Source organism: Petaurus breviceps, unplaced genomic scaffold (genome assembly GCF_028583685.1).
Source record: "Petaurus breviceps papuanus isolate PSGF00001 unplaced genomic scaffold, PetGlider_PUasm1.0 91041, whole genome shotgun sequence".
Taxonomy (NCBI): Eukaryota; Metazoa; Chordata; class Mammalia; order Diprotodontia; family Petauridae; genus Petaurus; species Petaurus breviceps.
The window spans coordinates 24,374,295-24,389,288 of record NW_027187400.1 but is presented as its reverse complement, the minus strand read 5'-3'; the positions used below and the strand labels follow the sequence as shown (position 1 = coordinate 24,389,288).

The window sequence follows — 14,994 nt, the reverse complement described above, 5'->3', positions numbered from 1 at the left end:
GTGTGTGTGTGTGTGTGTGTGTGTGTGTGTGTGTGTGTGTGTGTGTGAAGTGTTTGAGGTCAGATCCGAACTCAGGTCCTCCTGACTCCGGGGCTGGTGCTTTGCTCACTGTGCCACCTAGCCACCCCTTTTCATAATTTTCTTGCATCATTCTCATTTCCCAATTTTTCCTCCACTTCTCTTGCTTGATTTTCAAAATCCTTCTTGAACTCCTCCATGGCCTGTGACCAGTTCATATTTTTCTTGGAAGCCTTTGCAATGTCCTCTTCCAGTTCCATGCTTTGATCCTTTTTGTCCCCAAAAAAGGATTGTATGGTCTGATTGCACTTCCTTATCTTGCCAGTTACTTGACTTTTGAGCTCTTTGCCATGGCAGAACTCTGGCTTACAGAGTGGAGACAGCCCTGTCTCAAATTGCTGGGGTTTTTGTAGTTGCCGGAGCTATTAATTGGGTGCCCTCTTTATAGCCCCCACAAGCTCTGGCTCACTGGCTACATACCCCAGGACCACCACCCAAGACCGCAATCCAAATCCAGGCAAGTCAAAGCAAGAGCGATTACCCTCTGAATGGTTGCCTGGTCCCCCCATGATCCATAGGCCAGGAGCTCTGAAAGCAGCCATACCGCATCGCTGCACCTCCCACCACTTCTCGCCTGGGGGCTAGGGCCAGACCCTGCTGTTCTTCACCCTTTCAACAGAGTTCCTGATTGACCCTTTATTTTCTCTTTGGCATTTATGGGTTGAGGAGTCTGGAAACTGCCACAGCTGTTGGTGATTCACTCTCCTGATGTCTGCTCTGGCCTGTCTGGGCACTGGTCGGGCCTGGCCCAGGGCTGGAACCATGGTTTACTGGGGACTGCACTGGGCTCCCAGTGTGCTGTGACAGATTCCTCCTGTCAGCCTGACAGGCTGTCCCCAGTGGGAGACCTGCTTCTCTCCATCCCCCTATGGGCTCTGAAGCTCCAAAACCTGTTTAGAGTCATCCCTTCATAGGTATTGGAGATGGCTGAAGCTGGAACGCACACCCAGTCTGTGCCTCCTCTCCACCATCCTGGCTCTTACTCCCTCCCTCCCCCCCATATATGTTTTAAGGACTTGATAAGTTCACATCTTTTTGAGACCAAAGGAAAGTGCCACAAGGTCAGAATCAGGGACATAGTAGAGGCTAAATGATCAAAGGAAGACCAAGTGAATTAGATCTGAACAGTGTTCCATTTTGATTTCTTACAGTTTGTAATGATAAAAATCAGGAAACTAGTAAAAGTAGCAGTGAATTGAACTGAAAATGTGCATGTAGATGGTGATATCAATTGTTATATTGACCATTCCTTTGAAACACTGGAAAATTTTACGTGTGCATCAGTGTGTGGCACAGACCATTCCACGGAGGTTACTGTTTTGTTCCATTTGCCTTCTGCAGCTCGTGGTGCTCTTGTTTCTTAGTGGGATTTGCGTCATTAAAGTTTTTTTGGTGCGTGTTTTTTAAAGTCTGTAATTCCTGGTTTACTTCTACTATGTCTAGAGAGATAAACTTTGTGACTTTTCAACTGACTAATATAAGTAGTAACTTCTTCAAGTTCTTACTATAGTATCTTATCACCAAAGAAAAAATAAGAAATAAATTCTTTCTATGGTATCTTATCCCTATATAAATTTTTAATACATTTTTGAAGATGAGTAATTTTATTATATGACAGTTAATTTAAAAAATTAGTATTAATGATAAACTGATAAAAAAATTTGCGTTCCTTTAATATTTTAAAGCTAAAGATTTTACTTACTTGCTGTTTGTTTTCTTTCCTTTTGTTGAGATGGTTCATATGTCTCACTCCTCTGTAGATCTTTATTAGTTTTTCCCAATTAAGAATGCCTAAGGTGCTTCACATTAATGTCAAGACAACCTTATACTTGTGTAATACTTTGCAATTTATAAAACTTCTTTATTACACATTGTCTCATTTCTTCTTTATGTCAAACCTTCCCTTTCTACTCCATAGCTATGATTATCCCTGATTTTGCAAGTTTGAAAATGAATTTGGAGAGGTCAAGCAGTTTGCCTAAAGTCATTTAGAGAGAGAGAGAGAGAGAAAGAGAGAAAGAGAGAGAGAAAGCGCTCTGACAATGGAATAAAGACTAGAAGCCAGGTTAGTGTCTTTAAGCTATATCCAATTTGTTAATTGTGAAATAATCTCCATGAAGATGATGTGGTAAATATATTAGAAAAAAAATTAGATATATTAACATTAGGATCCAGTGTTATAAATATGTAATGTATCTAGATCAGAAACTGGAGAATCAACTTTCCATTTGTCAAAACTGGAAAGCTACAAAAATAACTATCTAAGACACTGTGGGAGATATAAAAGTATAAGATGTGGATTAGTTTATATTGGGTAGATAAGACTTACACACAGTGAAGCTATTAAAGGAATATAAAAGATGACATAGAGACCTAGCCTCAGACTCTGGAAGTCTTGGATTCCAGTCTTTCTTCTAGCATTTACAAGCTGGGTGGACTAGGGAATGTGGTATAGTGGAAAGTACACAGACTGTGGAGTCAAAAGACCTGGGTTCAGATTATGCTTCTGATACTTATTACCTGAATGATCTTGAACAAGTTACTTAATCTCCCTGGGCCTAAGTTTTCTCATTTGTAAAACGAAAGGATTGAATTAGATGGTCTCTTCCAGTTCCAAATTTGTGATTCTGTTTCAACTCAGTGCTGTAGGTAGCTTTCTTAGATTTTAATTTGCAGAAGAGGTATAGACCTACATTGGTAGAGGAAGTTTCCTTTATTGAGAATTGGTTCATAGTTACATTCACTAGAGGTGTACCCCTAAACAGCTGTAAATTCCTTTTAAATGACATATTGGACCAAATACATAAGATTGAACTGAATTTGCTTCTTATTTGGGCCCAAGAATACATTTTCCACTTAGTTTTTTATTTTAAGTCTTATTTTGGAAAAAAAAAATTATCATGACCATAGAATACAGCATTTTTTTAAACCAACTTTCAGAACACCACAAAAATCCTATTTGAATGCTTCATTGTGGAATGAAGATTATCTGTGTTCTCAAAATTGATGCCAGTAGAACACAAATTTTAGCAGGTTGTACAGCTGAAAATGTTCAGAAGATGACTCCAGAGATGGGATTGTATGTTTCTTTTGCCAGAGCCCAACCTGAGGTAAATTTATGGAGGTTCTTTGCCAGAGTGGTCAAGAGTGGGGAATTCTTTGACAATAGTGATTTCAGAAAGCATTTCTACCCATTGCACTGTCCATAATAACCATTTTGAACCTTCTCTTGAAACCTTCTTTACCACCAGTTTCCCCCATTCTCTGATGAAGATATCTCATGCTAAGAAGTCATTCTACCCCTATTTTTCACTTAGTCTGATGAAAATGTGGTTCTTTTTGGCTTCAAGGTCTAATCCTTGTTCCTGTAGCCTCTGGAAGATTGCCCCCATGATTATCCCTCCATTTCTCTCTAATTTTCAATCTTTCCCCATCTATTGGTTCATTTCCTACTATATGCAAATACTGGGCAAGAGCTCTAGATTTGGAGTCAGGAATATATGTGTTCATATTCCATCTCAGACACTTACTAGCAAGTGACTCTGATTGGCAAGTCACTTAACCTCTCTGTGCTTCAGTTTCCTTATCTGTAAGACAGAGATAATAATAGTACTTATCTCACTGGATTGTGAGGATAAAGTTGAGATAATGTAAGTATAGAACTTTGTAAACCTTGAAGTACTATATAAATGCTAGTTATTATCATTGTATAAGACACTTATTTACTCTTATCACTGGGAATCTGGCTTTAGGCCTCATTGCCTAACTGAAACTACTCTGTCAAAAATGACCAACATTCGAATCTGAGAGCATCTTTTCTGTCTTAGTGATTTCTCTGAAGAATTAGACGTTGTTGGCCACTGTCTCCTGAATACTTTGACCTCTCTAGGTTTTTCCTGACTTGACTAACGTAGTGCTTTAAGGTTGACAGAACATTTCCCTTTAATAATTTGTTGTGAAATTTTGCCAAGAATCAAAGTTTTTTATTAGCTTGGAGTTTTAAGAATATCATTTTTCCCTTTTAAAAAACTGAGATGGGGACGGAGCCAAGATGGTGGCCTAGAAGCATGAAAGTTCCATGTGCTCCCCCCCATAACTACCTCAAATACCTATAAAAATGACTTTAAACAAATTGTAGGGCTACAGGACTCACAAAGTGATAGAGAGAAACAAATCTACTGAAGGCAGCGCAGCAGATGGACAGGAAAGGTCCATTGCAGCACACTGGGAACAGAGCCCAGGACAGGAAAGGTCCATTGCAGCACACTGGGAACAGAGCCCAGCTCCGCGCGAGTCCTCGGTTTTAGCCTCAGGGTGGCCTGAGCAGCCATGGCTGGAGCAGACCTCAGGAGAGTGGATCACCAGCAGCTGTGGTGGTTCCCAGAATTATCAACCCATAAATGCCAAAGACAAAGTAAGAGGTCAGTGAAGACTTTGGGAACAGGGGGTCCGGGAGCGTGGTCCGGCCTCTGCCCCCAGAGGGAGAAGCAGCTGAGGAGGGGTGGACGCAGCTGCGTGACTATTTCAGAGCTCCTGGCCTGCAGATTGTAGGGTGAACAAGCAACCATTCTGAGGGGTAATTGCTCTTGCTTTAACCTACTTGGATCTGGATTGCTGTCTAGGGTGGAGGTCCTAGGGTTTGTGACCAGGTGGCAGAGCCAGTGGATGCTTCAGAGAGGGCACCCAACTAATAGCTCTGGCAGCTGCAAAAACCCCAGCAATTTGGGACAAAGCTCTCCTCTCTGCAAGCAGAGTTCTACTGTGGCAAAAAGTCAAGTAATTGAGTGGCAACATGAGCAAGCAAAGGAAGCAAAGCAAGCTCCGCAATCTGACTTTAGATTCCTATCATGGGGACAAAAAGGATCAAAGCATGGAACAGGAAGAAGACAACAAAGTCAGAACTCCTATACCAAAAGCTTCCAAGAAAAATATGAATTGGTTACAGGCCACAGAGAAGCTTAAGAAGGATTTTGAAAACCAAATAAGAGAAGTGGAGGAAAAATTGGGAAGAGAAATGAGAATGATGCAAGAAAATCATGAAAAGAGAGTCAACAACCTGACTGAAGAAAATAACACTTCAAAAAGCAGACTAACTCAAATGGCAAAAAGAGGCTCAAATAGCCAATGAGGAGAAGAATGCCTTAAAAAGCTGAATTTGCCTGATGGAAAAAGAATCTCAAAAGCTCACTGAAGAGAATAATTCCTTTAGAATTAGATTGGAGCAGATGGAAGCTAATGACTTTATGAGAAATCAAGATACTATTAAACAGATCCAAACAAATGAAAAAATAAAACAATGTGAAATATCTCATTGGAAAAACCACTGACCTAGAAAATAGATCCAGGAGAGAATTTAAAAGTTATTAGAATACCTGAAAGCTATGATCAAAAAAAGAACCTAGAAATTATCCTTCAAGAAATTCTCAAGGAAAATTGCCTTGATGTTTTAGAACCAGAGGGCAAAATAGAGGTTGAAAGAATCCACTGATTACCTCCTGAAAAAGATCCCAAAAAGAAAACTCCTAGGAATATTATAGCCATATTATTATATGTATATATATTATATATATACATAATGTATGTATATATATAGTATATATAATGTTATAGCCTAGGAATATTCTAGAGTTCCCAGAGCAAGGAGAAAATATTACAAGCAGCCAAGAAGAAACAATTTGAATATTGTGGAAACACATAATACAGGACCTGGAAGCTTCTACATTGAGGGATCAAAGGGCTTGGAATATGATATTCTGGGGGTCAAAGGAGCTGGGATTAAAACCAAGAATCACCTAGGCAGCAAAACTGAGTATCATGTTTCAGGGGAAAATATGGTCATTCAAGAGGACTTTCAAGCATTCTTGATGAAAAAACCAAAGTTGAATAGAAAATTTGACATTCAGATACAAGAAGCATGAGAAGCATGAGAAGGTAAACAGGGAAAAGAAATTATAAGGAACTTATCAAAGTTGAACTATTTATATTCTTACATGGAAGAAACTTTTCTCAGTAAGAGAATAGTTGAAGGGAATACAAATGTATATATATGTATGTGTACATACATATGTGTCTATATAGGAGGGTATATTGGTATATGAATACACATGAGTATGTATATATGTGTACAGGTATACATAGACAGAAGGCACGTAATTGAATAGGAAGGGATGATACTTAAAAGGTGAAATTGAGAGATGAGAGAGGAATATAATGAGAGGAGATGGGGAGAGACAGAATGGGGGTAATTTATCTCATATAGAAGAGGCAAGGGAAAACTGTTACAATGGAGGGGAAGAACAGGAAGGCAAAAGGGAATGGGTCAGCCTTAGAAATTGGCTTAGGGAGGGAATGACACACACTAAATAGGGTATCTTGCCCTACAGGAGGGTAGGGGAGAAGGGGATGAGAGGGGGGATGATGGAGGGGAGGGCAGGTTGGAGGTGAAGGAAGTTAGAAGGACACACTTTTGAAAAGGGACAGAGTCAAAGAAGAAAATAGAACAAGTAGGGGGTGGGATAGGATTGAGGGAAATATAGTCAGTCTTTCACAATATATCCACTATGGAAATGTTTTACGTAGCTACACATGTACAACCTATATTGAATTGCTTATCTTCCCAGATAGGGTAGGTGATGAGGGAGGAAGGGAAAGAATCTGGAATTCAAAGTTTTAAAATAAAATGTTTAAAAAATTATTATTATTATTATTTTACATGCAACTGGGAAATAAGATTTACAGACACTGGGGTATAGAGATCCATCTTGCCCTACTGAAAAGTTGGAGAGGGTTAAGGGAGGGGTATCCAGTGGGATCGCTGTTTTGGGATGGTGGGTAGAGGAAAGATGGGGAGAAAATCTGTAACTCAAAATCTTGTGGAAATGAATGATGTAAACTAAAAATAAACATAAAATTTAATTTAAAAAAAAACTGAAACATTTCCCCTGTTCTCTTACTCTATTCAGTCTTTTAAATCATACTGCATGTGGCTCAATCATCCATCTTCCAGTTTTCTTTATGCATTGGAATGTAGGTCATCCCTGCCTGATGAATTGGATTCATCCAGAGCAGTTAAGTGCTCTCACTTTTCTCTTCTGCTTACTTCTCTTGGCTTTTAACTCCTTATTAACTATTTTCTTTCTGTCCAGAGACCATCTTCCTTGGTTGAAAAATTAGAACCTAAATAAAAAAAAAAAGCACTTCTACATTCTCTCTGCCTTTTGTCATTGTTATCCCCTTCTACTGCAGCAGTGGTTCTCTCCCCTTTTAAATTCTCTTCTTTATTGCTTAAACAAGAAACCAAAAATCAGGCAACTTTTTTCTTGTCTTAAGCTTTCCTCTTAGTTTTAGCTAATTCTGTGCTTTAGCCCTTATGATATTGTTCATGTAAGATCCTGCGGAGTTTCAGATTTATCCTTTATAACTTCATCCTACCTCCATCTTCTTTTAAAAAATTATACATATGGGGCGGCTAGGTGGTGCAGTGAATAGAGCACCGGCCCTGGAGTCAGGACAACCTGAGTTCAAATCTGGCCTCAGACATTTAACACAAAAACTAGCCATGTGACCTTGGGCAATTCAATTAACCCTAACTGCCCTCCAGAAAGAAAAAAAAAATTATACATATTTATTTTCAATCAGTAAAAATTCATCTTTTCTCCCTCTCCTCTACCTTTCCCAGTTGCAAATGAAAGAAGGAATAAACCCTTGTTACAAACATATAGTCAAAGAAAAAAGATTTCTGTGTTCACCATGTTGAATAAAAAATGTTGTATTCTACACACTTTCAGTTCTTCACCTCTGTATCAGGAAGTGGGTGGCATGTTTTATCATTAGTCCTCTGGAATCATAGTTTGTCATTACATGAATCCTGGTTCCAGAGTCTTTCACAGTTGCTTATTTTTACTGTATTATTGTCACCGCATAAATTATTCTCCTGATTCTGTTCACTTCATTCTGTATCAGTTCATACGGGTCTTCCCAGGTTTCTCTGAAACCATCCTGTTCATCATTTTTTAATAGCACAATACTATTCCATCACATTTTTATACCATATTTTGTTCAGCATTTTCCAGTTGAGGGACACCCCCGTCAGATTCCAGTTCTTTGTCATCTAGAAAAGAGCAATAAATATTTTTGTATATCCATAATTAGAATTTGTTTTGCTGAGGACTAATTCCTTCTTTAATCTACCCCCCTTCTCTCCTGTTTCCCTGGTGCAAAGCCTTTCTCTGCACCAGAGGGCTCCTCAGGCATACTCCTGGCCAGAACCCATCCCCAGTATCTGCAGGCCTGTCTTGTACTGATCTAGGCTCTGACTTTTAAACATTTCTTTAGGATTTGGTCTGTTGCATTTTGTGTCTCTGTTTTTTTTTTTTTTATAAAGCAATCGGGGTTAAGTAACTTGCTCAAGGTTACACGGCCAGTTATTTCTGGGTGTGGTGCTGAGTATCTGAGTCTGGATTTGATCCAGGTTATCCTGACCCTGGAGCCGGTGCTCTTACTCGCTGAGCCACCTGGCCGTCCATTTTATGTCTCTTTGGAAGGTTTTGGGGAGTGCCCAGTACTGTTTCCTGCTGCTCTGATATCTTGGCTCCACCTTCTTGCTGCCATCTTCTGTACATTTCTTTTAAAAATCAGAGTTGGTCAGTGATTGCCACATATATCCAAATTGGTTTTTCCTTTTTTTCCTCACTGGACTTATTTCTCTTTGTTTATTCAGAATTTTATTCCTTAATGCTTGCCACCTCTTATTCTCTTGCAGAATTTCAGTACATGAGAGTCCACATATTCCTTCTCTGTGTTCTGAAATCTAGGGTACATGTGAGAATAAACTAGCTTTTCTTGTCCTTTGTCACAAATCACAATATTGAGTTGTCACTTTTCCAGTGTTTCTATTATTTCTATTCCTGCAAGTTTCTCTTCCATGTTGATGTTCAGAATCAGGTCCAGAATAGGCAGTGAGTAAATCAGTAAACATTAGCTAAATACCTAATATGTGCCAGGCACTGTGCTAATGGCTAGGGATACAGAGAAAGGTAAAAAACAACCCCTCAAAGACCTCATGGTCTAATGGAGAAGATTATGAACAGCTATGTACAAACAAGCTACAGACAAAATAAATAGGAAGTAATCAACAGATAGAAAGCTCTAGAATAATAATAGCCAGAATTTATAAACCACTCACTATGGGTCAGGCACTGTACTGAACACTTTCCAATTAACTCATTTGATCCTTACAACAACCCTGGGAGGTAGGTACTGTTATTATCCCTGTTTTACAGATGAGGAAACTGAGGCAAACAAGTTAAATGAGTCACCCCAGGTCACAGCTAGTGTTTGGATTTGTACTCAGGCCTTCTTGACTTCAGACCCAGAGCTTAGTTATTTAATAACTGTACCTTAATTATTTAATCTGAATAATGCAGATAATAATAGCATCTGCCTCACAGGGGCATTGTGAAATTCTTCAGCTAACTCACTCAACGTGAACTACTATAACAGCAAGCACCCTAGCATACCCAGGATGACTGCTAGCACAGAACTCAAAAGGGGTTAACAATCTTACTTTAATCAAACACACACACACACACACACACACACTTCACTTAGTTCAGAGGGAAAAGTCAGCACCCTGAACATCAGAAAATACAAATTACTAGCAGACAAAAAATACAGAAAAAATAACACAGTTCAGCAGATCAACAGACAGGGCTTTAAGCTGTCTGACCAGTACATACATACAGTGTTAGTTACTAGAGAGAAGCACCAACATCTGGGTTTTCAAAGCCGGGGTACTCAATGGCTGCCCAGAGTCTCATCTGACCAGATCACATAACTCTTCCCATAAGTGAGCCCCAAAGCAAAATCTCACATCAGAGTATATATAACCTTCTCCAGGGTCAGAGAACATCACAATCTTCATAACCCACTGCCTACTTACAAAGTAACAAGGTGTGGGCCTTCCTGAAAAACAAGCCTCCCCTAAGCAAGCTTCTCTTTGGGCTGAAGTCAGGCCCATTAAGGAGCAGGGAAGATCTTCATATTTCCTTGCCATTACAGCTCCTCTTCCTCCTCACCTCAGCCACACACAAAGATAGTTGTACCCTTGATCTTGCCGTCACCTAGAAGTGTCTCACCTCTATGTTCAGGGATTCTGAAACCCCTTGTCTGACCATAATCCATTGATTTTTTTCACCTCTATGCCTTCCCTTACAAAATCCTACTCTTTGTCCATGCCATGATCTCTTATCCCTTGACCCTAAAATTTTCTCCTAAGCCATCTCCCCTGCACTAACCACCCTCTTATCTTTTCCCAATCTTGATCCCTTAGTGAACCAATTTTACTCTGTACTGTTCTCTAGTGAATTACTAGCCCCTTTAACTTATTGTTGATTATGTCCAATCAAGCCTCACTTAGAGCACTCTCACTATTCACTGCCAGTGCTCCTACACATACTGCTGAATGAAGATGGAGAAAACCATGCAACAGTTCTGACTGGGTGGGTACACTACAAATTTGTGTTATGTAACCTCAAGTAGGCCCTCACTACTATATATATAGTCAACCCTACTGTGTACCTCCATTATCAACTCACCATCCCACTCTCCAGATTGGCTCTTCCAAAACTTTTCATCTTTTTTCAGACTTCTCATGGTTCCTCTTTTCCTACTCTTTCAGCTAAGAACCTTGCTTCAGATTTTACAGATAAAATTGAGGCCTTTTGCCATGAGCTCTTTCCTCTCCCCTTTTCCTTTATTTTCTTCATTTACATGCCTTCTGCCACTATTTCCTCCTTCACCCCTGTCTCACATGATGAAGTGCCTTACTCCTCACCAAGGCTAGCCTTTCTCTTTTTTTCAAGTGATCCCATTTAGTGCTTACTCCTTCAACAGATCACCTACTTTGCCATCCCTACTCTTTCACTTGTCTTCAGTCTTTCCTTCTCTATTGGTTCATTTCCTTTCACCTTCAGACATGCCCATACTGGGAAAAAAACAAAACAAAATCCCAAACCCTCATTTGGCCCTTCCATCATCCCTGCTATCATCCTATATTTCTTCTGCCCTTTGTAACTAAACTCCTTGAATAGGCATCTTACAATAGGTGCCCCCCTTTCACTTTTCAGACTCTCTTCTTAATCCCATTACAATCCAATTTCCAACCCCATTACAAATGATCTCTTAGTTGTCAAATCCCATGGTCTTTTCTCTGTCCTCAATTCCTTGACTTCACTGAAGCCTTACACCATTGATCACTTTGTCATCCTTGATATTCTCTTCTTTCTAGTTTTTTGGGGCATCCCTCTCTCCTGGTTCTCCTACTGTTCCTTCTTTGTCTCTTTTCATGATCCTTCTCCAGATCACTAACTAGGTGTCCTGCAAGGTTCTGTCCTGGGTTCTCTTCTCTTCCCTCTGTCCTACTTAGTGATCTTACCAGCTCCTGTCAGCTTTATTACTATCTCTGTGCTGATGATTCTCAGACTTCCCCATCCTGCCCTGACCTCTCTGCCAACCTCCAATTTTGCATCTTTACCTGCCTTTCAGACATCTCAAACCAGATGTCCTGTAGACATGTTAAGCTTAGCATGTCCAATGCTGAAGTTCTTACCTTCCCTGCTAAGTCTTCTTCCCCTCCTAATGTTTGTGTCAGGGGAACGCCATCCTCAGGCTCACAACCTAGATGTCATTTTTGGCTCCTCACTATCTGTTGCCTAGGCCTGTCGATTTCACCTTTGCAACATCTCTTGAGTAAGCCTCCTTTCCTCTGACACTACCATCACTCTAGCGCACGTCCTCATCACCTCATACCTGAATTACTCTGAAGAGCTTCAAGTCTCTCCCCATTCCAGTCCATACTACATCCCCAAAAATGATTAGCCTAAAGTACAGGTCAATTCTTGGCCTCCCCCACCCCATTTAAATAAATTCCAGTGGCTCCCTGTTGCCTCCAGGTTCAAATACAAAATGCTTTATTTGGCATTCAAAGCCCTTCATAACCTAGCTCGCTCTGCTTTTCCAGTCGTCTTACAACTTATTGCCCGACATATACTCTTTAACCCAGTGACATTGACCTCCTGGCTGTTCCACAAACAAGATACTTGATCTCTTAGCTCCAGGCATTTCTCTGACTGTCCCCATGCCTGGAACATTCCCTCTCCTCATCTCTTTTTACTGACCTCCCTGGCTTTTTTTAATTCCCAACTAAATTATTACCCTTCTTTTACTGTTAAGCCTTCCCTAACCCCTCTTAATTTTAGTGTCTTCCCTCTGTTAATTCCTTCCTATTTATTCTGTATGTAACTTACTTTGTATGTATTTGTTTGCATATTGTCTCCCCCATTATATTGTAAACTCTTTGGAGGCAGGTATTGTCTTTTGCCTTTTTTTTTTTTTAGTATCCCCAGTGCTTAGCATAGTAACTGGAACATAGTAGGTACTTAATAAATAAATGTTTATTGATTGATTATTGAAGGTCAAATGAGATAAATAGGTAAGGCATTTTATAAATGGTAAATCTTTATATAAGTTCTGTTATTATATTTGGGGGGAAATTGTGTTGAAGTTTTCAACAATTTTTTAAAGCAGAATCATAATTTTTCTGCCTTGTCAAAAGCTTTCCCTAATTCTAAATACTTGTTGGTATTTTTTTTTAAAGGAAATTTGAACATAACTTTGAAAGAAGACTTCTTTCTCAATATTTGAACTACATATATAACAAGGCCATCAGAATGTCAGGAGCCTCAGTGAAGGTGGCTGTTCGGGTCAGGCCCTTCAATTCCCGGGAGACCAGCAAAGAATCCAAATGTATCATTCAGATGCAAGGCAACTCCACCAGTAAGTGCAACATTCTATTTTGTAATTATACAAAATATATCTTCTCTATACTTTTGCATCCATTCCCTTTAGTCTTCCTAGAATAAGTACTATTCTCTCACTTTGAACAGTCTTTTGAATTATCCAGTAAGGGACAAAGAGACTCCCTGCAGCATGTTTAAATACAAGTTTATTTGATTATTTAGTTATATTATTTTGAAAAGGCAGTTTGGGAAGTACACGGCCATCTGGATTAGCCTAGCTAGGATTATTAATAGATTACTAAAGTTATAAGCAGGGACAGCGTTTGAGTGCTATGATTCATATGAGTTTACCAATCACTTAATGAGTGGCTGAGCCAGACCCTCCTCTGGCTGCTGGGGTTACAAAGACTAAAGGACAGTAATCCTTGCCCTCGAGGAGCTCACCCTGTAATTTCAGAGACTCTGAATCGTTGGAGGCTTCTGTGATACTTATTTTGATTTCTCTGTACAAATTGTTTTTCATTTGTAGTTCTACATAGCAAATAACTTTGGCAAAAGTTTTACCAGCTTTCAAACATTAATGCTAAAAATTATGCATGTTTCTTTACGGTAGCTCTGTGAGTTCAACAATTCAATTCAACAAACTCTGAAAAGCATTGAATGTGTTTCCAGAGAGATAATGACATCTAGATAAGACTAATACTGGCAAATGACAATGATGTAACAACACGATAGATAAGTTCATTAGAGAAGTATAAATAAGTACTTTATGATGTCTGATGGAGAAAAGGTTATGTAGTTATTGTTTGTAATAAGCTTCTAAAATTTTTACCAGAATTATCCAATTCTCTCTTCAATCTCTCCGCATCTACTTATTCCTAACTTGTTACCTACAGACTGCTCTGCCCCATCTATAAAAAATCCTCACTAGTTTCTTTCATTTCTTGCTAATTATCATTTGGTACAGAAGTGTTAAACATGTGGCCAGCAGGCATCCCTGGTCAGCAGATTAAAATGTAATAAAGAAATATTTAAGAAAATAAAAATACAACAGATCATTGTTGTTGTTCAGTCATTTTTCAGTCATGTCTGACTGTTCCTGATCCCAGTTGGGGTTTTCTTGGCAGAGATACTGGAGCAATTGTCCATTTCCTTCTCCAACTCATTTTACAGATGAGGAAACTGAGGCAGACAGGGTGAAGTGACTTGCTCTGGATCACACAGCTAGTAAGTGTCTGAGGCTAGATTTGAACTCAGGAAGGTGACACTTCCTGACTCCAGTCCTCGCAGTCTGTCCACTGTACCACGTAGCTGCTCTTACATAGAAAATATTACTATTTGGCTTTCTAAGTCAATATGCTGCCTATAGGGATCCTTATTTATAGTTAATATCCCCCACCCCTTTCTGTTTGAGTTTTTCAACCACTGTTCTAGTATATATCTTCTTCTTCTCTCCTAAAGTCCTTGAAAAAGTCATCTATACTCTGTGCCTCTACTTCCCCTCCTCGTTCTCCAACCTTCCAAAGTCAGCTATGACTTCATCACCCACTGAAACTTTTCTCTGCAATGTTTCCATTGATCTCCTAATTGTTAATCTAATGGCCTATTCTTAATCCTAACCTTCTTGATCTCTGGACTGCATTTGATATTGCTGATCACTGTCTCATATAGTTTTCTTTGGGTTTTTATGAATCTGCTCTCCCTTGGTTCTGTTCCTACCTGTTTAACCAAAGATGACAAAGTCTTATTTGCTGGATCTTCATTCAGGTTTCCTCCACTTAAGTATAGATGCAGCCTCTCCCCCCCCTCCGACCCCCCCCCCCCCATGTCTGTCCATGCCTTCTTTTCTCTGGCTCTCATTTGGCGATTTTATCCACCCCCACATATTCACTTAATGCTGGGTAGAAGCTTTTCCTCTTTACGCAGCCTTAGTTCAAATGTCACTAGGTACCCATTTTAGATTTCAAACTAGATTGCAATAAATATATCAAAATTAACATGTCCAAAACAGAACTCATCTTTCCTCCGAAAGCTATCCAACTTGTGACTTGCTTGTTACTATCTAGACCACCACCATTCTCCCATTCATTCAAGTTCAGAACTTTGGAGTCATCTTCAA

The 14,994-nt window shown here is 39.5% G+C and overlaps 1 protein-coding gene across 10 annotated transcripts in view; it reads left to right on the top strand.

The window, feature by feature from the left end:
* Positions 1–14,994, top strand: part of KIF1B (kinesin family member 1B) — a 204,491-nt gene that overhangs the window by 12,367 nt on the left and 177,130 nt on the right. For 9 of the 10 annotated variants that reach the window (XM_069079402.1, XM_069079404.1, XM_069079405.1 and 6 more), the window contains exon 2: positions 12,734–12,912. In XM_069079402.1, coding sequence (XP_068935503.1) covers positions 12,807–12,912 — 106 coding nt within the window. In that variant the 5' untranslated portion in view covers positions 12,734–12,806. Of the gene's footprint in view, positions 1–1,887; positions 2,144–12,733; positions 12,913–14,994 lie in introns of those variants that run through there. The other variant, XM_069079403.1, reaches the window with a different exon arrangement.